Source organism: Mangifera indica, chromosome 18, assembly GCF_011075055.1.
Source record: "Mangifera indica cultivar Alphonso chromosome 18, CATAS_Mindica_2.1, whole genome shotgun sequence".
Taxonomy (NCBI): Eukaryota; Viridiplantae; Streptophyta; class Magnoliopsida; order Sapindales; family Anacardiaceae; genus Mangifera; species Mangifera indica.
In genome coordinates this window covers 12,865,257-12,889,486 of record NC_058154.1, presented here as the reverse complement: position 1 = coordinate 12,889,486, position 24,230 = coordinate 12,865,257, and the positions used below count along the sequence as shown (strand labels likewise).

General features: G+C 35.2%; 4 protein-coding genes across 6 annotated transcripts; 2 read left to right on the top strand and 2 right to left on the bottom strand.

Annotated features, from left to right (window-relative positions):
• Window positions 1–202: 202 nt before the first annotated feature.
• Window positions 203–3,087, bottom strand: LOC123202085. The gene is made up of 2 exons (XM_044617811.1): window positions 870–3,087; window positions 203–656 (listed from the first exon to the last, which is right to left on the bottom strand). Exons 1-2 carry the CDS (start codon window positions 2,766–2,768, stop codon window positions 570–572), a joined length of 1,986 nt encoding a protein of 661 aa, XP_044473746.1. The 5' UTR covers window positions 2,769–3,087; the 3' UTR covers window positions 203–569.
• Window positions 3,088–7,914: 4,827 nt separating this feature from the next.
• On the top strand, window positions 7,915–11,189 carry LOC123201961 (nucleotide-sugar uncharacterized transporter 2-like). Its single transcript, XM_044617643.1, has 7 exons — window positions 7,915–8,109; window positions 8,472–8,623; window positions 8,737–8,945; window positions 9,408–9,501; window positions 9,579–9,745; window positions 9,836–10,006; window positions 10,482–11,189. The coding sequence occupies exons 1-7, from the start codon at window positions 8,031–8,033 to the stop codon at window positions 10,768–10,770; spliced, it is 1,161 nt and encodes a 386-aa protein (XP_044473578.1). The 5' UTR covers window positions 7,915–8,030; the 3' UTR covers window positions 10,771–11,189.
• A 278-nt stretch (window positions 11,190–11,467) lies between these two features.
• On the bottom strand, window positions 11,468–17,775 carry LOC123201960 (GBF-interacting protein 1-like). 3 transcript variants are annotated; one of them, XM_044617640.1, is made up of 10 exons: window positions 17,497–17,775; window positions 17,199–17,404; window positions 16,235–16,278; window positions 16,004–16,058; window positions 15,588–15,693; window positions 14,953–15,461; window positions 14,064–14,328; window positions 13,491–13,785; window positions 12,340–12,792; window positions 11,468–12,200 (listed from the first exon to the last, which is right to left on the bottom strand). In XM_044617640.1, exons 2-10 carry the CDS (start codon window positions 17,395–17,397, stop codon window positions 11,901–11,903), a joined length of 2,226 nt encoding a protein of 741 aa, XP_044473575.1. In that variant the 5' UTR covers window positions 17,398–17,404; window positions 17,497–17,775; the 3' UTR covers window positions 11,468–11,900. The 3 variants fall into 3 exon arrangements, with proteins under 3 accessions (XP_044473575.1, XP_044473576.1, XP_044473577.1); XM_044617641.1 differs by having other exon boundaries at window positions 13,524–13,785; XM_044617642.1 differs by lacking the exons at window positions 16,004–16,058; window positions 16,235–16,278.
• An 845-nt stretch (window positions 17,776–18,620) lies between these two features.
• LOC123202186 (heterogeneous nuclear ribonucleoprotein 1-like) lies at window positions 18,621–20,958 on the top strand. Its single transcript, XM_044618009.1, has 6 exons — window positions 18,621–18,800; window positions 18,918–18,958; window positions 19,054–19,217; window positions 19,531–19,630; window positions 19,769–19,938; window positions 20,216–20,958. The coding sequence occupies exons 1-6, from the start codon at window positions 18,745–18,747 to the stop codon at window positions 20,732–20,734; spliced, it is 1,050 nt and encodes a 349-aa protein (XP_044473944.1). The 5' UTR covers window positions 18,621–18,744; the 3' UTR covers window positions 20,735–20,958.
• Window positions 20,959–24,230: the final 3,272 nt, after the last annotated feature.

Here is a 24,230-nt window from a genome sequence, read left to right as displayed (position 1 = left end):
CGGCTCAAACCCTCTTGCTGCACTGACGTGGGCAATTCACATAAGTCAAACTTGTTCTTGAGCTGGTTACTTTGGATTTGAATTCAATTCAAATTGACTTTTGTTCAGATTTGACTCGACTTAAATCTATCTGTAGTTGCAATGTATCAATGATCTGACCCTAAACAAGTTCAGGCGTGCAAGCAATAGTTCTTTCCCAGTGCTGCCTCAAATTGAAACACGTAAACACACATATACATGAAAGAATCACAAACCATATGTTCCAAACATAGGACTTTGAAAACTTCTTACAAATCTAATAAACAATTTTGAATCTGAACACATTTCTCACATTCAGTCTATTCCTCAAATATCTTTAAAATGGGGAAAAAAGAAGCCATACTCTAGTGCTGGCTATAAATATGAACTACTCTTGATAAAGCACGACATGCTGAGGAAAATGTATTGCCAACCATTTCTGCAACTTCATTCAAGCAGCTCTAACTAATGTACACAAGATCTCCTCATGGTTGCATATAAATATGAATGAAAGGCAGGCAATAGCAGAGGCTCAATCTGCACTCTCCTAATCACTCTGGCTCTTCTAGAACAAATTCAACATACAAGTCCTTCAGCGCAATCACAACTGTCGTTATCAGTGGCCCCATAATTGCTCCCTGCAGAAGGTTAGAGAAGACAAGTAAATCTAACAATCAGCAGTGTTAACATTTCTGATAAAGCGATTCGTCAATAGTTCCACATAAACTGATTAGAAATACCTAATATAGAAATACCTAACAAGGATGCTTTATAAAAATGTGAATCATTGCAATCGTTAAAACAGAAATAAGTCGCATATTTGAAAAGCAAGTTGCATATGTATCAATTACCTCCAAGGCGGATGAGAACACTGTCATTCCACCGATTATGCTGAGTCCTGTGAGGTATTCACTATAACCGGGTATATCCTCCTGAATTTCAGATGCTCCATAATCCATGAGCAAAAGATGAATAACAGACAAGATGATGGCTAGTATATATCTACGTTCAAGCAGGAGCTGGATGGCGGCTGGTATCGTTGCAAACCACGATGGAAAGATTGGGAGAAGTGGGCTGATGATAGCAAGGACGGTTGACACATACAAGAAGTGTATTTTGTACAGTCTAAACAATAGCCATGTCAGACATCCCTGAAAAAATGCAATTTCAGCTGTGGCCAAAAGAACACTGGAAACAGCCTTATCAATAACTTCAACACATCTGGCCCTTGCAGACTGAGAAATCGGAAGCATACACATTACATGTTCTGTTACTCCCCCAGAGTTTGATGTGATAAGATAATACAGAACCCAAAAGAATATCATCAACTGAGACACGAAATTGAAAACCTCTGCAGCTCCAGATATCAAAGAATATCCAATGGAGAGCATAAGCCTCGCACTGCCACCTAACACTGATGCACTACTAGCAAATAAACGTTGTGACACATTCACTCCTTGAGCTGCAAAAACTTTTGCCTTCTCAACTAGATCCACTCTGGAGATTGTCAATTCTCGAATAATAGCAGTAAGTTCTTTATAAATTTGTCTCCATTCTCGATTGGTAACCCTCTTTCTTAAACTCTCAAGTTTCTCAGTATATGGCGAGGGGCTCATCAAAGCTGTTGATTGCCCTGAAGAATTACCAGACGGTGCTATTATAAAATGCTTGATCCCCGTAACAAATTCAGTCAAGTTGTACTGCATTGCCAAGTTATCTACCTGCTCAGAGACGGTCTCATAAACTGCTGTAGTGTATCTATCCACAATTCCAGGCACGTCATTCTCCTTCATCCACTGTTTAATACCCATTCTCTCGGCATAATTACTCTCCTCAACATGTGATTTGATTGAAATCACAGCATCTTTTCCTTCAACACCAATCTTATAAGAGAAAAATATCATCCCACACAAGAACACTACAATCATACCAACAATCAACCCAATTGCTGCAATGGTTTCCAACCTCTTCAATATGCCTTGCGTGAAAAATGCGCTAATTGGACTTCGCCTAAAACTTTTAAGCCTAAATGATGAAACAACAGACATTGTTGAATCAACATTTCTAGTACTAAACACAAACCCTAAACCAAGTATCACCAATGATCCAAAACCACCAATCCACTCATAAGCAATCACAAACACTCCAAAAGACACTAGCCACCTAAGTAAATTCGAAAATCCACTTTGATTATGCCTAGATCGATTACTTTTTGATGCTTTATGAAAAACCCTTAAGCAGACATCCTTAATATCCACAAGGGTACCAATGAATACCTTAAACATAGTAAGAGGAATAGCAAGCACAGTCTCAGTAAGGCCAAGTTTCAATGGCTCACTCCAAAATGCAACAAGGGCTTGTTGAATACCTCTCAGTGGAATCGAACACAATATGGCCCACTGAATTGGCCTAAGATACTCTTGCAATAGCTTGCATATAAAGTATAGCATAAAAATAGTGAAAGCAAGACCAGCATGAGCCATGGCTATGTATAGACCGAGTCTCACCTGAGGATCACCAGATAATCTGTTTTTATGATCTGGGTCAGTGGAGTTTCCCTTCTGCGGATGTGGTGCAGGCGGCGCGTGTGGTTCAGGTGGCGGAGCGTCGGGTTCAGGTGGAGTAGCGTCGAACGGAGGGTCTGCTGAAGGCTTGCGAAATGAGGCTGTTCTAAACATGTCCTGCCAAGGAAGATTTGCAGAACTCGATTTCCCATGGGGGGGGTCCCCTGAATATGGCACTAACGCCATACCAAAAAAACAGAAAAGCTTGGATCTTTACAACAAAGCTTGGGTTTTCAGATAGAAACAGTGTTCTTTACTTTTTTTCACCTTGTTTTGATTTTTTTGAGAAAAGTTTTCTTGACCAATCCCCAGCTAACACGAGTCAAAACAGATTGAAATTTTGGTTCTTTTTTAATACAACATACACAGAACACGACAGAGCACAACACAACACAGCCCAAAGTGGGAACTGACAGATGATGAGTTAGATGAGCTAGGTGCTGAGACAAGAAGTGGATATCAAATGTATGTTGTGTCAGCAAACATTTTGATTAAATTTAGGTTTGGTCTGTCTGAATGGTGAATCCAAGTGAATGAATCAGAGCCTTCAGTTTGTGGGGATAAAATAAAGCAACTAGATCGGCCTATTTATCACCATTGTTAAAATATAGGAAAAATATTTGACCCCCATGAAGAAAATCTATTTTCTTCCTATTACATATAGTTTTCTGTTTTCCTATTATTTACATTTAGATATAAAAAATATACGATTTTTTTAACTAATAAAAATATATAATTTGTTCATGTTCACATGTTATAAACTTATCATTGCACACCGTTAGTTTAGAAACACTTTATTTCACCCCTAAAATTACCATTTTCATACTTTTTCTGTTGCTCTTGCCACCCTTTAGTTTTGAGAACTTAATTTTCACCCCACACAAAAGAAGATTCTCTTCTCGGCTTCTCTGTTTTTTTAACCATAAACACTGGCTTTGATGGATTTCTTCTCGTCAGTTCTCCCTTTTTTACGGTGTTCTCATATTTTCTAGTCATTGAATACTCTCTTTTCCTGGGCTAAATTCTTTCCTTTCGGCCATGCTCTTTATTATGTCGGGCCAAGGATAAAAATAATTGGTTGTCAATGAGTTAGGTTAGGCTTATTTAATTGGTTGTGTAGATGATTTGCTGTTGTTGGGTTTTTATAATTGATTGTGTTGAGTTTATTTAAGCTTTATTGAATCTGTTGTGTTGAAAATTCGTTATGGCCTTCATTCGGTTGACTAGTTTTGGACTGTTCTTGGGCTTTTATACTAGTCCTCGTTTTGACATTGCCAGTGGTAGATGTGAAAGGGGGGATTTTGTGGGGACAGACAACCGGCCCAATGCTGGAGTTTCACCTATTCTTTTAGAAAAGGCCAAAGCACTATTTCCCACCCAAGTATGTTACATTCTCAAGTTTTCCTTTTTTAATTTTAAAAATATCAAATACCTATCTATGAGTAGTTATATTTAACGGAGCCCTAACCTCTTAAAATTTTATATTTTTTTCCTCCTCTAACCCTTAAAAACTAACAATTTTTCTCTAGATCAAGTTTTGAAAAATCGTATTCCCCCCCTTAGGGTTTAGTTTTCAATTTCCGACGTCAAATCAGACACCATCGCCTACGACGAAGCCTTTCCGATGCACCACCATGCTCCGACAGCCTCTCTTCTCTCCTCTGGAATATTGATCAGCCTAGCTCTAGAATGTCGATCGACCGACGAAGCTCTTCAACTTTCCAAGTGAAGATGACATCAGATTTGGGCTGATCAGCGTTTTAGAGGAGAGAATAGAGGTCGTCGGAGTATGGTGGTGCGTCGAGAAGGCTTCGTCGTTGGCAATGGCGTCGGATTTGGGATCGGGGATTGAAAACTAAACCCTAAGGGGGGAATGCTATTTTTCAAAACTTGGCCTAGGGGGAAATGGTTAGTTTTAGGGGGTTAGGGAGGGAAAAGAGGATTAAATTTTAATTTATTTTTAATATTACAGATAAAATGATAATTTTTCCCTTGAATCTATTTTTTTTAACAGCTCATGAATAGGTAAATAGGTTTTTCAAAGTTAACGGGTGAGAATATGAAGAAAAAGTATACCTTGGGTGGGAAATAGTCCTTTGGCCTTTAGAAAAATTCATTATGGGCCCATCAGCCAATGTATAAGCAACCAAATATTAATCCTTGTGTTGCGCCATCCGGAGCACTGTTGCGAGCTGGCATTACAACCATGGAAGCATCACATGATTTTCCTCGTTATCTTTTGGAACCTGTGAGGGAGGTGGCATTGAGTGAAAAGTGTCTGCTCGAAGATCGTGAAAAAATTAATGATGGAAGTAAGAGCTCCAAGATCTTACAGATATGCATTACTAGCAGAACCAGTGTGAGAAGACATGACCAAGCTATGAGCTTGGGATGAGGTAAACCAGAACTGCCACAGTAGTTACCACTCCAAAGCTTGTACTTATGGCAACCAAAGATTTGCCACCACAACCCACCGAGAATTCTGTTCGGAGAACCTTTCTTTGAAGCCATTTCCTGGCTAATATCTGTACCACAAAGTGAAACAAGTCGACACTTAAGTCTGCAAAGACTCTGAAACTGGAAATCAAAATCAGTCACATAAAATAGTTACGTTTATGCCCACAACTACATCAGGGTTTCTATTTAAATCCACCCTTAATGAGCATTTATGTATGTTAACATGTTGACGAGGCAATTTTCTTTAACAATTCCAAACCATGGAGTCAACATCAGTTTACAAATGGATCCCCCTATGTCACAATGCACGCGCAGTAGTTAACACAATGGTTTTCATGCGTTCAGATTTCTTCTTCTTCTGCTTCTTCTCTTATGACTTCTTTAGTGAATTTATTGTCAATTGGGTGAATCGAACTCAATCTCAAATTAACTGAGATTCAAACCAAACTTAAATTACCTCTTGTTCAGGTACCTTAATATCAAAATGCACACATAGTTGTTAACACGATGGTTTTCATGGGTCCAAATTTCTGGTACGTGATGAAGTTAACAACCATTTCATAAAATAAAGATGCGTAGTTTCCAAACCACTGAAAAGGCCTGGTTGTTGTTGGTAGGCACAGTCAATATTGAGAAAGCGATTAAAAGAGAAACAAAGGGGTAACGTATATAAGTTGTTCTAGTGATGCTTTTGAGGAGTCTTCAATGGAGAAGATATATCACTTCCAGAAAGATACAATGTGACCTTTTACCCAATTATTGGTTAAGCAAATACTATCTTATTTCAGAAGCCACCCATCTCAAGGGCCCCAACCCACAAGAATTCAGAAATAGATTTAGGGTAAAGGCTGAAAACACCTTGAATAAGGCATTTCTTTAGACATTAATCCTTGCTACTGTCCAAACTATAAAATATGAAATTTAAATCCTATATTGAAAAATATGAGTTTCTCATATACAAATTATATAGGTTTAGATTCTCTAATTTCAATATCTAATTTTTTTCGATGTAGTTATCCTAAAATTCGTAACGTATAGTATGAAAGTCACCATAACCTTTTCCATTGCAGTCATATGATGTGAGCGGTATCCACTTCTACCATGAGATTTATATAAGTTTTCTAGTTGCAATCATGCAACAAAGGTGGTAATGATTTTTGGTGTGAGATTTATATAATTATAGGTGAAGACGACTTTTGCAATTGCAATCTCCAACATTAATGGTGATAATTTCTACTGTAGAGTTTATATAATTACATATGGTGACTAATTCTATATTTGTAATTGTGCGACACACATGGTGACAACTTTTGATGTGGCTCGTGTGAGGTTTATACATGTGTTAATAATGTAATTTTTTTTGTAGAGTTTGTATGACTTTAAAATCTCTAATATCAATAATTAACTTTTAGAGTTTACTCCCAATAACAATCCCCTATATTAAACTGAAAATGACCAAACAAATGACGGATTGAAACCCAAAAAATAAATCACTAATATACTTAGTTTAATAAGCAATCAAATAAAATTAGGTCTACCTAATGGGACTTTTGTGGGGTAGCCATTGTGAAATTGAATAGGTGTGAAATCAATTTTAAAATTCACTAATGATCTTTACAATTTTATAATCAAATTAATATATTATCTTTAATAATACATAAATAATATTTTATGTGCTCAAGGACGGGTGTTTGATTTGTTATAATCATAAATTAGAAATAATTTGATAATTACATTACTTACTCATACAATAACACGTTACCTATTCATATCCGATAGTATTCATTTTGTTTATATATAAAATGTTATTTAATTTTCTTTTATTACCGTATATTGTATCATATTATAAAATATCTATTAAAATAAATAATAACAAATTAATAAAAAATTAATAATACAAGCACCCATTGATACTCTCAAAATTTTTAGACACAATATTATTATTATTTTTTAGAAAGATTTATTAATTTATATTAATAATATATATTATATCGTATTATCATTTTATATATATATATATATATATATATATATATATATATATATATATATATATATGTATTAATTATATTCTTCTGTATTATATTGATTTGGATTATAAGAATCATGGTTGGACACTAATAAATCTTACAAAGGTGGATACAAGCAGAGGGAGATGGCATAACTGTCACCTACGATTCACAAGAGCAGTTAACGGTAACAGTATCACATGATAGTGTTGACTGTTTCAGATAACGATCCATGATTTTTCCTTAACTTCTCCGCTCAGGAATCCATGCAATAAATTAGAAAAAAAAAAAAAAAATACTTCCTAAAGGTACTTCCAAACCCATTAATCAAGACATTTGCCATTCCAACTCATTGTTTTCTGGCTCATAAGAGAATCCTCTTTACTCATTGAATCCAAAATCTTCAATCTTAAATCCTAAGCTTTAAATCTGAAAAATACATGTGAAAATATGAAACAAATAGAAAGTAATATATATATATATATATATATATATATATATATATATATATATATATATATATATTAACATACTACAATAAGTGTAAATAATACATATTATCTTTATACTTTTTTTAAGAGAAGTTAAGACGTGATAAAGATATATATATATGTAAGAAATTTTAAAAGTTTAAAAGATGTTTATGATATTTTTTAGAATGATGATATGATAATTAAAATTGTTTATTATTTTTTATTATTATTTGTTTGAGAAAAAAGATATCATACGGCCAACACCACATCATTATTTTATTCATTCGACTTATTAATCAATTAACTTGACTCTCTTTTTCATATTTATCTCCATAACCTGTCGCATAATCTTTAATATAATCCAAAGTTAATGTACTATCATCTAAGTTTTCTCCCTTTCTTTTTTTTTTTTTTTTTATATATACATATATAGTGTTATTGGCTTTGTTCATGAAAGTATGTGTTTTCAGTAATATGTGAAGCCAAAATAAGTTTTTGTTTGGTTGGTAATGGAGTGGATTGAAGCTTTGTTGGGGAAACATGGCAGAAGGTTTCTTAAACGCAAGGACAGTGATGCAGGAGAAGCAGGTTTTTCCTTTTGCAAAGAAACTCAGAAGCCTCAAAAGCTTCATTTTTATTTAACTGAAATGCTTGTTCTTCAATGTCAATGTTCTGAGTTTTCTGGGCTGTTTCCATCTTCTTTTCTCATTTCAGATTATGCTTTCATTTGAGATGCCATGTTCTTGATTTTCTGGGTTTTTCAAGTGTACAATTTCAGATCAATGGTTAAAATCTGTAAGATTTAGTTCAATAGATTCAGAAAGACTCAAAACCATTTTGCATACTGAGACTAATAATGATGAAGCAAGTTTTCCTGCTGACCGATAATGGTTTGTCATTTCTTCTGCTGTTGAATGTGTTCGTTGATTTTTCGGTTTTTGAGTGATCAGGTCGAGCATTAGAAGAACTCAGAGGTGCTATATACAATGATCTTCAATCTGCAGAAGGAGCCAAGCGCCAACAGGAAAGGTTTTGTGGACCAGTTGTCGCAATGAGCTTTAATTTCCTGGTTTCTGTTGGAATCATTTTGACAAACAAATTCGTAAGGTTTCTTCTCTAAATTCTGCAGCTTGACTAGTCTTCAAATGGGCTTCAAATTTTAGCCTTTCATATATAGGTGAATTCACTTAAACTCAGTTATGTTTCTGGTTTCAGGTTATGGGGAAAATTGGGTTTAACTTCCCAATCTTTCTTACCTTAATTCACTACACAGTTGCATGGGTACTTCTTGCCATTTTCAAGGCCTTTTCATTGCTTCCAGTCTTCCCTGCCTCCAAGACTACTCCTTTCTCATCTCTATTTACTCTTGGTGTTGTCATGTCTTTCGCCACTGGCCTCGCGAATACAAGCCTACAACATAACAGGTTTGTTTCAGTTCATGATTCTTGTAACATTCTTATCCAATAGTCTGAATTATTGTTAATATATTATCCATTTTAAATACAATATTTTGTTTTTGAGTTTTGTAATCCAATACCCAATATTATTGTTCAGAGGTGTTACATTCATCCCTTTGCTCTACCATCATATTCTAATAGTTCATTCCATTGTCTAGATATTGTCCAATTTAGATTCAAAGTCTAGCATAATTTTGCTTTCAGCATTTCAACTCAAAACATGTTTTGACAAACTAGGAGCACTATTTAACCTATTTTATCTTAAGATCTCCAAGTATTGTGGGAGTGCCCTTATGACCATACATACCCAGCATCTCTTCTATGCATTGTTGATGTGAAATTTGCCAAAGATGCTACAATTTTAATCTGTTAAACAACAACTTCCCAGTTTTCATACTAAAAGTTTACTCACAATAAATGTTTCGGCAGTATTGGCTTCTACCAGATGGCTAAAATTGCAGTCACTCCCACTATTGTTGTGTTTGAGTTCATCCTGTTTCACAAAGCCATTTCCTATCAGATGGTCAGCTGCTTCAATCTATAGCTTATAGATTCAATCACTTTTCAGCTATTTCTAACAATGTTCTTGAAATTCCACAGATTCTGGCTCTATTTGTTGTCTCAGCAGGTGTTGCAGTGGCAACTGTAACAGATTTAGAGTTCAATCTCTTTGGTGCATGTATTTCAATAGCATGGATTATCCCAAGTGCTGTGAATAAAATTCTGTGGTCTAAGCTGCAGAAGGATGCTAACTGGACTGCCCTCGCGTAAGTAAATCACAATCTTATGCGTTTTTCGCAGGCACTGATTAGTAGTTGGAATCTCTCCCTCCATGCATAAACAACTTCTCATTGCAGATTAATGTGGAAAACAACTCCCGTCACAGTTTTCTTCTTACTGGCTCTGATGCCATGGTTGGATCCTCCAGGAGTATTGTCATTTAAGTGGGATCTTAATAACTCTTCTGCAATTCTAATATCAGCTCTCCTTGGTTTTCTCCTACAATGGTCTGGTGCTTTGGCACTTGGGTGAGACTCCATTCCTTTAACATCAGTTTACCAGTATCTGCTATTGCAACAACATCTGGAGATACCATTGTATCACATTTGTTCTATTGAAAGGATCAAATTTTATTTTTTTATTAAAGTGATCGAACTTTCAAATTTTATTATTAAAATGATCAAACTTTCAGATTTTTCTATTGTCAAGACTAAACATTAACTATTTCTAATTAAAAACATCAAACTAGTAACTTTGTTTTAAAAACAAAACAAAACAAAGAATTTTAAATATGTTTGTTTGGTAATTTCAATAGAAAAATATTGAAAGTCTAATCCCTTTTATTTAAGGTTGAAAGTTTCACTCATTCAATAGGAAAGTATGAAAGTTTAGTTTTTCTATAAAAAAATCTAAAAGTTCAATCCAGTTTAAAAAAAAAAAAAAAGTTTGAATCTCTCCATTGAAAACTTTATGCTGATGGAGTACATTATTGTATGGGTACAGGGCAACTTCTGCAATATCTCATGTCGTTTTAGGGCAATTCAAAACCTGTGTGATTATGCTTGGAGGCTACTTTCTGCTCAACTCAGATTCTGGCTTTGTGAGCATTTGTGGAGCTCTAACAGCTGTGTGTGGAATGGGAGTTTACACATCGCTTAGCTTGACAGAGTCCCAGAAAAGTTCAAACAAGCAGCTTCCAAAGGAAAATGTAGCTCTACCAAAACCAAAATCCAATACTGAAGATGGAATCCAGTCAAACACAGCCATCACCATTGCCACAACTCTCGCTTGATTTTAGAGCTGGGAAAGCTCTTGATATACAAAGCATTTTATGTTCACAGGAATTTTGTTTCGGAAATTTGGTTCTATACAAAGACAAATGTATTATTTGCTTCTTGTGTAACATCATTCCCACCATCCTCTTAGGCCCCAATTATAGCAACATATCACAGGATAAAGCAATGAAAATTAGGTAAGGCAAGAAGAGAAGATACGGCAGAAGGCAACTGTTGAATAAGGCAAGAAAGCTACTGATATGGCAGCCAGCCGTACAGGAAACTACTGATATAACAATTTCAGAACTAATAATAAAGTAAGTTACCTGTTTAAGGAAGTGAAGACGGGATTGACATCCAGTTGTTGATTAAGTTCCTTGTAAGCAGAGAAGCTCTGCAAGCATGTTATAATCAGGCAAAGCGCCTGTTCTCATAATTTTTGTGAATCCTTCATACAGTTTGCTTGAGAGTTTTGAGATCCTACCACATTCCCCTCTTGCTTGAACCGTATTGGCATGTCTGAATGTATATCAGCATCTCTTTAACTCATAAGCTCGTGAAATTCAATCCAGAAACATTATACATGATATACTTTCAGAGGCTTTGGTATTCAATAACCGGAACCAGTTTGGAGTCAGTAATAGAGATTTTCTGAATATGAAAACCTAAGTGTAAGCTACCCAAGAATCTAATAACTAGTTTCACTGAAGAAAATGACCAACAAAAGGGATCAGCATTCATCAATTTCAATATAAAATATAAATGTCAATTCCCATATATCAATTACAGCAGTATACTTAAATCCTTCATTATCAAAATTTAATGTACAGGTGAGACAACAGATAGGAAAATTCAGTAAATCCCACCTCCTCCCTTTGACCTCTTAAATTTCTATAAGATCTCCAGTATTAATAAGTCTAACAGAAAAGGCAAAGAAAGTCAAATAGTTCACTACCGATGAGAAATCACAGGGAAAATGAATTCAGAACAAGATGAATAACGATAATGGCACCTGTCACATTCATAACTTTCAAAGGTCGGCAACATGTATTCCCATCGAGGACTTCTAAGATGCATAATATATTTACACTAAAATCTGGCCAGAGCTTCAAGGCAACCAAGTTTCGTCATGAGATGTTTAGCTAGATCAGTAACTAGGATTCCAATTGACCTGAGCAACCTGCGAATGCTGATACGCACCAGATGGGAGTGCCATAGTTTCAACAGCTGCAGCCATGGCTTGAGATTGTTGCAGCAGCGGATTAACATTTGAAGGGGCAGCTAATGTCTGTGCTGGTTGATAAATTCCAGGAAAGGCATTATGACCAGCTTGTGCTGGGGCAAAGGCAATGTGCTGTCCCTGGAGGGCAAGATTGTATAGAGGATTGATCTGCATGTTGGACAAATCATGTCCTGCCGAAGGTATCCAAACACCTGAACCTTCACTCTGCAATGACAAATTGATAAGACTTATAACTGAATCAAATAATATTATATTATTTTCTAGCAAGGTCTACTAGTATCTAGATGAAATGCAATAAAATATGCAAGCAAAAGAAGTGGCATAAAGTGGATCAAAAACAAACCAGTGGTCTTGTTGTGTAGATTTGATCATCCTTCAATTGAGATGACGTAAGATCCTCATTATTGGTAGACTTTCCAGGGGCTGCAGCAGTAATATGATTGAAACCAACAGAAGAGCCATATGAACCATAACCAGCTGCAATGCCCATATGAGCAGGGTTTCCTGCATTGCTTCCTGGCTTGAACTGTGAAAGAGGAAACTTGACTCCAGGAGCAGTGGCAGCAGCAGAAGCTGCCACAGAAGATAAATATACATTACCAGTAGAAGGCTGCTGCGGAAGCCCATTGGCGCTCAAGAACTGATGTACTGGTGGCATATAATAAGGCGGCAGGTAGTGACCGAATGGGAGGAAGCCTGCATAAGGATGCCTGAAAAGATGAACAGGTTGTGGAGCAACAACAGAGCTTTGCACAGACGGAGCTGGACTTGAGCTAGGAGCCACAGAAACCCCATTCTACACATTAAATAAAAAAGGTATCAGAAGCACATACTAGTTTCACAAAGCAGTATAATTGGAAGCACCCATCCATAAGCAAAGCACATGATTTACAGAATTGCCTTCCAAGTTCTATAAAATAGGAGGAAAATTATGGCTACCAACATAATTTTTATACTCAAAAACCATGAAGATGTAAAGCAAGGAAAATCAATGAAGCCATACTTGAGTTATTGTTACATACGATATGTAGATATAAGCTTTGCTCCAAAAATATTTTGATAAAAGAAATATCACAAAATACACGTATTAACAATAGATATTCCCAGCATTGATATACAAATTCAATTCATCCTTTGCCACCAATTTTGGGTCTTCTTGAAAACAACCAAACATAGCTACCATTTATTCTCATGAAGTCTCTCATCAAATGATGCCATGCAGCACCCACATGATCATGCCACAGTTCTAGTTGTTTATAACATTGGCCACAGCTGACAAATTGCATTATCAAAACAAAATATCTTTTTCATTTCTATTTATAAAGTATGCCCAACAAGGCAATTTCCACTTTTCCCATCCCATCATAGGACTTGCATAAACTATAACAAAATAGAATTTAAAATGAATAAATGCAACAATCAATAGGTACAAATAAGTAGATGTAAGAAACAAAGTGGATGAACATCACATAGAGAAATAGGACAGGGCCTTACAGCAAAGTTTGAAATTAGAGAAACATCACGTGCCTGAGTCTCTGGTCCTTCCACTTGTATAGGTTGGCTCACAGCAGAGGAGAACATGAAACCAAGAGCATAGTTTGGAACGCTTTGAACAGGAGGTTTCTCTTGGCCTTCTGGAAGCAAGGGCATCTCCTGCTTCAACTCATCATGCTTCAAGTCTGTGCCACTGGGGATATTGCCAGCTGTTGAAGGCACATTATCCACAAACAGAGTCGACTGTGGATGATCAAGAGTTTCCCCTTGAGTAGCTGGGGATAAGCTTCGACTACTGCAAAAGTTCCAAACAATCAAATATATATTGTACAATGCATTTGGTTAGCATAGACTATTCTCATAAGTGGAGGATATATTTGCTTGAACAAAATTAAAATGAGACCTGTTTATATATAACCAATTTTTGACGAAAATGCGTTAATATGACTACTAATTTTTAAAGCATTATTAGAGAATTTAGATACCAAATTTCGGTCATTTAGCACTATCAAAAAACAATAAAATAGACTCAAAGCAACATCAGCCCAGATACATGGTAAAAGGTTGACTAACCTAGGAGAAGGTTCCCCATAAGCTTCATCAGTAGCAGAAGATGATTCAGCGGGAGTCATAGAGTTAATCTCACCAACAGTGCAATTGAACTCCTTTGCTACGGATCCGAAACAAATATCAAAGCTTCCAAAAGTCAGCCCATTTTTCACTGCTTCTGAGACTTTGAAGTGACTAGGAAAAGTAACATGCTGACCATCAGAAGGAACTGACTCAGGATGCACCTGAGAATTGACTTTAACTGTGATAGTTGTAACCGCTGAAGTTTCTGTTAAAGAAGAATAAGCCACACAAAGATCCCAATTTTAGAAGCAAAAATCAAACAGAATAACACAACATGTCATGGATCTCAAACAGAGAATGAAAGTGGAAAGTGAAAAAACAAAAGTATTTCTAATCGAAGATGGTAAAATTCAACTATCATGCAATGGATAGTAAAAAGACCATAAGAAAATAAGAACTTTATAACTTAAATATGTATTTCTAATTAGATCACACTAAGAACAACTTTGCCACTCTTAAATAAGGAAAAGTAAACCCATCTGGTATTTTAGAGTTACAAAAATCTTTGAATATTCTTTTCTATTTCTTAGCTTTTAGTGATTGGCAACTTTTACCACCTAATTTATCGCAATTAAAAAGAGACAGCATATATAAAAAATACAAAAAGTCTCCTGTAGGAATCATGCAGAACATGGAAAATTTAGTCAACTCAAACTGGCTCAGTAGCCATCCCTACCACAGAGACAGAAAAATGACTTAAAATCAAACCAGAGGCCCAAAAGAGAATTCAACAAAAAAAAAAAAACCTTGATAAGAAGGAAAAGGAAACGTAATTTTATTCTTTTTGTATATATTTTATAATTCATTTTTGAAGAAAATGAAACTATACCTTCAGAAATTGTAACAGACTCTACCAGTGCCTGGTTATCATCATCAGAGGAATGGATAGCTGAAGAAGTGTCATGAGCTAACAAGGAAGAAGACTGTAAAGGCTCAGACAGCTGATTCTTTTCCACTTCTTCTGATTGGCTTTCATCATTTTTTTTGTGAATAGCATCTAAAGTGTTTGAGGCTGTCTTTTCACTCTTGGATGATTCCAAGTCCACATCAGAGGAAACATCAGTATTTTCCTTAATAACGTTGGATTCAGCAGATGCTTGACCGGCAGAGGTAGGAAGGTGATTAGAACTCAATGAAGACTTTTCTTGGTGAGCTCTAATCAGGGAGGCAAAGGTGGGAGTAGGTAGAAGTGGTGCAGTCTCCGGCCTTTTTGCATCTATGGTAGTATTATCTTTCCTGTCAGGAATCACACCATCCACAGACAACTCATTGCCATGTCCATGACTCAAGATTCCATTGGATTGACTTGAAGAGCCATTGGAAGCAACAGTGGAAGCTCTGTAAATCATTTGAAACAAAGTAAATTCCAAAGAAAAATAAACTTTTTTACTCAGGAGGAATTGTAGAAAATAATTCTTTTAAATGATAAAGACACAGAATAATGAAGTTTGGTTACATAATTACTTTGTCACATTATGTACTGCATTATTTTTCATTTTCCGCAAAACTGAACCTCTCTCTATGAATCCATTTTCCCTCCTTGGAGCTGCATTCATCCCAGTGCTAGCAACTGACAGGAGCAATGTGTAAGGCATAAATTTCTAGACAATAATTACACAAGATATATTTTTAGACATTCAAGAAAATTGTAATTCTAACATATAGTTAAGGGGGAGAGGACTAGGATTGTTATAGATGCAAGCAACTTATACCAAAACCTCACCCACACAGGAAAAATAATGTGCCCAAGATCAGAATTATGTATGAAACCTTGAAACCAAGCATCACAGTTTTCATTCTTGAAAGGGTACAAAGCAATTACAATTATTGTAGTTTTAGCTTCAAGAGTGCAAGCTTTGATTCATAAAGTATAAATTTACCAGACTGGATATGTTTAGAATAATAGTTCCCCCGACCACCCCTAGCCCCTTGTCCCTGCAATATACAATTACCAAATGCAATGAGACAAGAAACAATGCTATACAGAGGATAACTGAAATAACTTAATGAAGTCAATTATAGGTTTGCAACTATAAAAGCAGAAAGTATCAGATTCAGAAGGAAGTTAGAAATACAGTGGGTATTCTGCAATAAAAAGAAAAAATGTCTACCTCCTTTTTCCGATCACGTTTCTTTTTTACCTCATGAAATGTATCTGCTAAGCAAAAAAGAGGGTGAATGTCTTATTAATAAAAATAAATATACACACAGCAGGCATTCTGCAGAAGAAATATGAGAGTTTTCATATCACACTGTACAGGTACTATGAGAAGAAAATTAGCACAATACTCGGTTGCAAGAAAATCCCAATTTATGGGATCAAAACATAAATCAGCAATGGTACTCATATCCACGTAAAACCCTAATGCATATGTAAACACATGTTTAAAAATACATATACTCAGATAAAGATTGAAGATTTGTACCTCATCCAGTAGCCAATAGCCATAAAAACCAATTTACATCAACACATAAAGGGAAAATGTCATGCATAGACATACCAATTCTTTTAAACACATATACACAGCTAAATATCTAAGCTACTGCACCAGATCCAGTTCAAAATATAAACAATTTGCTACACCAAGCTCAACATTGAAACCTCTGCACAACATGCGGCTGCAAACACATCGCAAGTTAACGTATAACACCAACCCAAAACTCACTAATGCTCATGTAAAACCCTACTGCATACACAAACCCCTTTTTTTAAACCAACACGCACAGCTAAATATCAAAGAATTCGCTCGATGTCCAGATGTAAAAATCACCAATTTACAGCTCCAACACACAAAAGCCAATGTAAAACTCACTCAAATCCATGTAAAACCCCGATGCACACACAAACCCATGTTTGTAAACACATATACACAGCCAAAAAATGAAGCTTTTTCTCGATACCCGGTTACAGAATGCATAAAACGCCAATGTAAACCTCACTCACTATATCCTTTGAAAGAGACTTTTGCACAAAACCCAGACGCAAAACATCCAACTTTCCCATAAAAACAACATAAAGGAGCTACATTGATGTAAAACCCTGATGAAAAAACACAAATATTTTCACATAAATACCTAAATAAAGAAGCTTTTGAGCAGTCTCATTAGGATCCATTGAACAATCCTCAAGAACAGAGTAGATCTCCTCATCGCTGTGTTGCCTCCCCGTGGTCTCCCGTATGGTCTGTATGGTAGGCCGTATGTCGGCCGGGATCGTAACCCTGAACGCCTCCTCGCCACCGCTCTTGCTCCGGCTGCTACTCCTGTTGCTCATGGTCCTTCTTCAGGAAAGAAAAGAGAAGGAAGAGGAAATAAAATTAAAACAAATGAAAAAAATGAAAACATTTTGTGAAAAAGTGCTTGAGTTGCTTACACAGAAGCTTAAACGTAGAAGGATTGTGCCATTGAAAATTAAAAAAGAAAAAAAATGTGTTCGTCTTGTGGTGAAAGGTTTAGACTTTAGACCAATGGGTTAAAGGGGGGTGTTTGGTTACATAGAAAGTCAGGATTCAGGAAACAAAGAGGAAATTGTTTGTGAAAATGTATGTGGGTTTCAATGGTGAAGAATTTAAAGCTACCATAGAAAAATAAGCCAAACTATGTACTCTTATAGATAGAAAGTTAGTGACTTAAGAAGGAATAATCTTGAGACTTTGTGTTTTCGGATTATATTTGTGTGAGAGGTGTAATAAAATGAAATCACATGAATGCGTAATTTGAACTCAGTTCGATAAGATTAAGAATACTCTTAAACTTATAGTGTTGTGATTTTTTAACTCAAGCTTAAACTCGAGATAGAAATGAGTCACTAACTTGAGATTTCGAATAAACTCTGATTTTAAAATTATTTTTATATCTCTTAACCTTTTACATCCATTAACTCTCTCATATATTTAAAATTATAAAATAAGGTTTTAAATGTATAATTAAAATATTTTAAAATTTTTAAAAGTTCATTAATTTTTTACTTATGAATTATATCAAGTCATAAAATCGTGAGCTCATTAGGTCAATCAATACAAAGCTCAAACTCCCAAAGTAACGAGCAACTTGACTTAATTTACACCATTCTCTGCTTTTCTCTTCATATAGTTTTATTTTGAGTTAAAAATCTTGAATTTAATTTGAACTAAAATTATATCAAAACACCTAATTTAAATATAGTCGAATTTGAGATTCACAAACTGAAGCTCAAATTCAGTTAAAAAAATATATTAATTTTAAATTCAATTCAAATTAATTCAAAATTAGCTCACTTTGTAAAACTGAGTTTTATCACTTACTCAACCTTGACTCATTTCATCTTTAGCTCGAGTTGGTATTGAAATTCCCTAAGTCTAGCACTCAAAAAATACTTGATTTGATTTAACGGGCCAATTCGATAGGTGTTGGGCTTTTCCTGGAAGGAGTCAGATGTAAAAAATAATCTTCTTGTGGGCAAAATCGTCATAATGTGAATCTTCGCACCATCGCTTTATATATTCTCCTCCACTCACGTTTTCTTCAAAACCCTAACTCGTCGAATTTAATTTTTCCCCGAATCGAATTTATCTCTCTTATTCGTTTTCTCTTTCTCGGAAAAAATCTAAATTCTAACCAGTCAAACACTCGATTGCACGCCATGGGATCTAAACCCAGGTCCGATAATCCTCACTCCGGCGACGGCGCCAGCCCCGGGTTCGTCTCTTTCTCCATTGAGTTGTGCTTGCTTTTTTTTTAACTCGATATGTTTGAATCACATGTTTTTTTGAAATTGGGCACGGAACTAAAAGACGCCATTTTTTTAATTTGCAGGAAGATTTTCATCGGTGGATTGGCCAAAGATACGACATACGGTGAGTTTTTAATTGGTTTGATTGATCTTTGATGTGGGTTTTGGTTTGCCGAATTGGGTTTTAAAATTGATGTGTTTTTTTGTGATGAATTGTAGCTACGTTTAACAAGCACTTTGGGAAGTACGGTGACATCACCGATTCTGTCATCATGAAAGATAGGTACACCGGGCAACCAAGGGGATTCGGCTTTATAACTTATGCTGATCCGTCGGTGGTGGATAAGGTTATTGAAGACACTCATATAATCAATGGAAAACAGGTAATTAAGCTCTAATATTGTCGTTCTTTTGGTGATTTAATTGTTATGTTAAGGGAAACAGATGTATGTTTAATGGTTTCAATATGACTTAGGAAAAGTTTGTGTATGGGAAAATAGTATCTCTCTCTTTTTTATTTTTTTGGCTTTTGTGTGTTTTAAGGGGAAAAAAAGGATCATAGTGTACTTAACTTTTATTGATTATATGAGGTGCAGTTTTAGTAAATTTGAGCTCTGTGTTTCATTGATTGCATGGTTTTCCATATTATAATTGTCGTTATTTCAAAGTAACAAGTTGGCCTCTAACTTTGATTAGGTTGAAATCAAAAGAACCATTCCTAAAGGCTCAGGTCAATCAAAGGATTTTAAGACAAAGAAGATATTTGTTGGTGGTATACCCTCTTCGGTCAGTGAAGGTATGCAATTAGGTCATGGTGTTTTATTTTTTATTTGTAGGATGAATCAGAATGGTTATGAATCAGAATGCTTACATTTTTTGCTGTGAACCTTGTGATATTTTTCACCCTTTTATTTCTTCTGCATATATTATTCAGATGAACTCAAGAATTTCTTCTCCAAGTATGGGAAAGTCCTGGAACACCAGATAATACGAGATCATGAAACTAATCGTTCTCGAGGTTTTGGATTTGTAATCTTTGACAGTGAAGAAGTCGTGGATGAAATGTTATCAAAGGGAAATATGATTGATATGGCTGGCACCCAGGTGAGCTTATTAGTATGGTCTTCATGAAGTCAGCTTGTAAGCAGATTGTTGTGTGTCACCATGCATGCAGTATTACATTCTGCTTTTATCAACAGATATATGAGCCATGAGTTAGTTATTTAAGTCAGATGTATTTACATTAAGTAGAATGCATTTAGCAAATTTTTTTCCTATTGACCATAGATGGAGATTGTTACAGGTATAGATACACCAGGAAAGGGCTATCATTATAGTTCCCTTGCAGCAGATCTAGGTTAACTAAGTTGCTTTGTTGTAGGTGGAGATCAAGAAAGCTGAACCCAAGAAAGCCTCAAACCCCCCTCCTCCTCCTTCATATGGTAGCAACTCTAGGGGCCGTTCATTCAATGATGGCTATGGTGGATTTGGCAGTTCTTATGGGAGTTTTGATGGAGGATTTGGTCCTGGCCCTTATAGGACACCTGCAAGTCTGGGTGGTAGGCTTGGTGGTGGATATGGGTATGGTAGTGGTAGTGGAGACTTTGGCGGAGGTTATGGGGGTTTTGGTGGTAATAGCTTAGGAGGGTACAGAGGTGAATCTTCTCTTGGTTATTCTGGTCGCTTTGGACCCTATGGTGGCGGATTTGGCAGTGGTTATGGTGGAAGTGGTTTAGGTGGATATGGTAGAGGAGGCGAGGGTTATGGTAGTTATGGAGGTTCAGGCTACAGTGGTGGCTATGATTCTGGTCCAGGTACTAGTTATGGTGGAGCTGGTATGCTATATGGAAGGGGAGGCTATAGTGGCAGTAGTCGGTACCATCCTTATGCCAGATCTTAGAAGTATTACTCAGGTTCCTGTAGTTTTTAATCGTGCTTTGTTAGGCACTCCCACTCAAGTACTAGAAGTTTCCTATAATAGCAGCAGGTGGGGAAGCTTTTCAAGATCAGAAGACCTGTTGTTGTTAGATTCTTATTGATTGTATGCCATAGATAAAAGCTTAGATTGCTTCAAACTAGTGCTTTGTGTTCTATTCTATGGTTTTCTAGTTTGTCCTTTCATTATACCCTGTTGTGTAGACTATAGAAATCTTTTTTTTTTTTTTATTTTGAATGTGTTGTTATTTTTTTGTAGTTTGATTAGATAGACCCTTCTGTACTCTTAATTTCTATTACCTTGTATGTTTCCTGTTAGCAACTGTTTGCTTTAGTTTGATGCAGACAGTCATATTTTCTATTATGGTCTAGAGGTAGATTTTGGAGGGAATTTATGATTTTGGCTTTAGACTAACATCTTATGATGCATTGGTCATACAAGGGATTAGGTTTGTTGTCTTTGAGGGAGGGCAGGGCTTTTTATTTTCCTATTGTTTGCATATTCTACATAGATTCAATAGCATTCTCACAAATTGGTGACATTTTTTAGGGTTACCGTAGTGGTGAACTTAACTCTCATCTATTAGCCCCAGTTGCAGTAAATTTTGGGTTGAGTTCTGTGAATTCATTTAAGGTTACTATATTTTTTTAAGCTGAGTTCAATTTTTGTTGGTTTGCTTAGAACAATTCACATTGAAATCTCTTTTTATGTTTCTGAAAGTCGTTGATTTTCATTGGGGGTTTGTTAAAGCTAATGTGGTTGCCTTATTCCCTTCCTCTTTACATACATGCTTTTGCTGTTCTAACTTTTTTCATGATGGGTTTCATCTACCGATTTTGATGGTTGGCAAGGCTTCAAATCTGTCTAAATGGTGGTAAGACTTGTGCAGTTGTCATTTTTTTTCAAATGGATTTGACATCTTACAAAGGTTTTTTGAGGTCACTGGATCTTAAACTTTTATTCATGCATTCCTTTTTGATTTCATGCTGTGGTGAGGAACCAGTGGTCAGAATCCTCTTTGTACCCTGTAGATTTCTGACTTGGATTTCAGTTACATTGTACTGGATTGCAATAAAATAAATAATAATTAAGTTGTGTTGTGCAATTTTGGGTACATCTTTTGGTTTCTTCTGCACATGATATTTACTATGGAGATTGTCTCATTGTTTCATGTGTTCTCAACACCCCTTCAATCTCAATATTGATGGAAGGGTTTGCCTATTTACAGCCAAAATGGTGATCAAAACATATATTCAAAAACTGAAACTAGGTGCACGAATAATAATGAGTATTAATTTTTAAATTATCGATAATGGATGATTGAGTATTTTTATATTGTGGATGAAGTATGGTACATATATTAATTTTTATTGTAAATGTATGTTATTTATGTGTACAACAATTGATCTTGCAAATTCATTGACGAGGCCGGGTTAGTATTGTCAGAACAATATAATTAAAATTATATAAATTAAATATATTTATTAAATGTTAAATTGTAAATAATAAACATTAATATATTTCTCATGTTGATATGGTATTGATTAGGGTGGGTAGGATTGACACGGATTCATGGAAAATGGGTTGAGTTAAATAAGTAATGATTGTGAAATTTCGTATTTGATCTTATGAAAATAGGTCAATTTGTGGGTTATCTGTATATATTAATTTTATATTATTTTTATTTTGTTTTTATTACCTGAATATGTTTTTTTTAATTGGATAAGTATTTTGTGGGGGAATAAAAATTTACTTCAAATTATAAAAGTATTTTTTATAGATTTAAAGAATTTTAATATTAAATATGAAATGAATATTTATAACAAAATGTTTAATGTTTATATTTTTTTAATTTATTTTTCATACAACAAATTCTTTAATACTTGGATAAATTGGAGTTCATTTTATGTCAAAAAAAAAGAAAAATATGTGAAAATTTTTTTAAGTTTGTTATAAATTAGATGTTAAAGTAGAAAAAGGAAATGAATAGAGAAAAAATAATGGGTGGCCCATAGGTATGAGTTCAAGTTCAAAATGAATACAGGTTTAAACATCTAAAACTTATATCCGTATTTATATGGGTTACTTATTCGTCTGTTTTGCAGTCTCTATGATTGACCTAAAAGTTAGTTAGTAAGTGATAAAATCGTTATTTAATAAAAAATTTTAAAAACCTAAAGTTTTATTAGTTTATCCCTCGCAGTTTGAAAATTTCACAATTTTCTCTCACCTGAAGTTTGAAAAATCAAAATTTTTATTTTAGGTTTTACAAACCCTCATCGGAGATAGTCGTCTCTGACGACATTGACTCTCCCTTCAAGTTTAACTCTCCCTACTGATCACTTTTCAGCCATTGGTGAAACTCATCTCCTCTGACGAAGGTAAAATCGTCTTCATTGGAGAGTGTTCATCTCAAACAAAGATGACGTCACCGTTTGAGACTTTCAACGATCGTTTTTATCTCGGACAAAGATGAAATCATCTTCGTCTAAGATGAAGACAATCCGACGAAGACGATTTCGTCTTTGTCAGAGGAGATGAGTTTTGTCAGTGGCTGAAAAGTGATTGACAGGGAGAGTTGAGTCTGGAGGAAGAACCAACACCATCGGAGACGACGAAGTTCGTTGTCTCCGATGACGGTTTGCAAACCTTGGGAGGAATTTTTGATTTTTCAAACTTCAAGTGGAGGGCATTGTGAGATTTTCAAGCTGATGGTGGGCAAACATAATAAAACTTTAGTTTTTTTGCTAAATAATAGTTTTATCCTTAATCTTAATTAAAATTTTTAATAAATGGGTGAGATTTTTAGATTTTTAAGCCTTATAAGTGTGATTTTGAGAACACACTTGAATTTGAGTAAGAAATAGTCCTTTGACCTAGTTTGACTCTAAAAACATTGAATGATAATTGAAATATTATGGATTAACAAAATCTCATAGGTGATAATGATTTCACTTCTGTAATTAACGTAAATACTTAATCTTAAGTCAGTGGAAAACTCTTACTAAAGTGCAAAAAGGAGTGGCCTTTTACTCCCATAAGGATTAAAACTTAACCTCTAATAAACCTCCAAATTATGTCACGCTAATTGTATCAGTTTGCATGATCGAGTGAACTAAACGAACCAGTTAACCTGCTGACTGATGGATTGACTCTCTATCGTGTCAAAGATTGGTTCGAGTTTAAAAGCACTGCATGGATTGACCCTTTATTATGAACCTTTGACGAAGTGTGGGCAATTTTGGTACACCAATTTTTGTTTATGGACTTTGCGGAATATCAAACATCAACAACAAATTTAAAAAAAACAAAGGTTTAGCAAAGAAAACTTTTCACCAGAAGACTTGGGATCGACACTCTAACAGGGTTGTCAAATCCTAGAAAAATTACTCTTCAAAAAAAAAAAACGACCATCTTCTAAACATCTTCTGTTTTCGCGTTTCGATTTCAAGCTATTGGA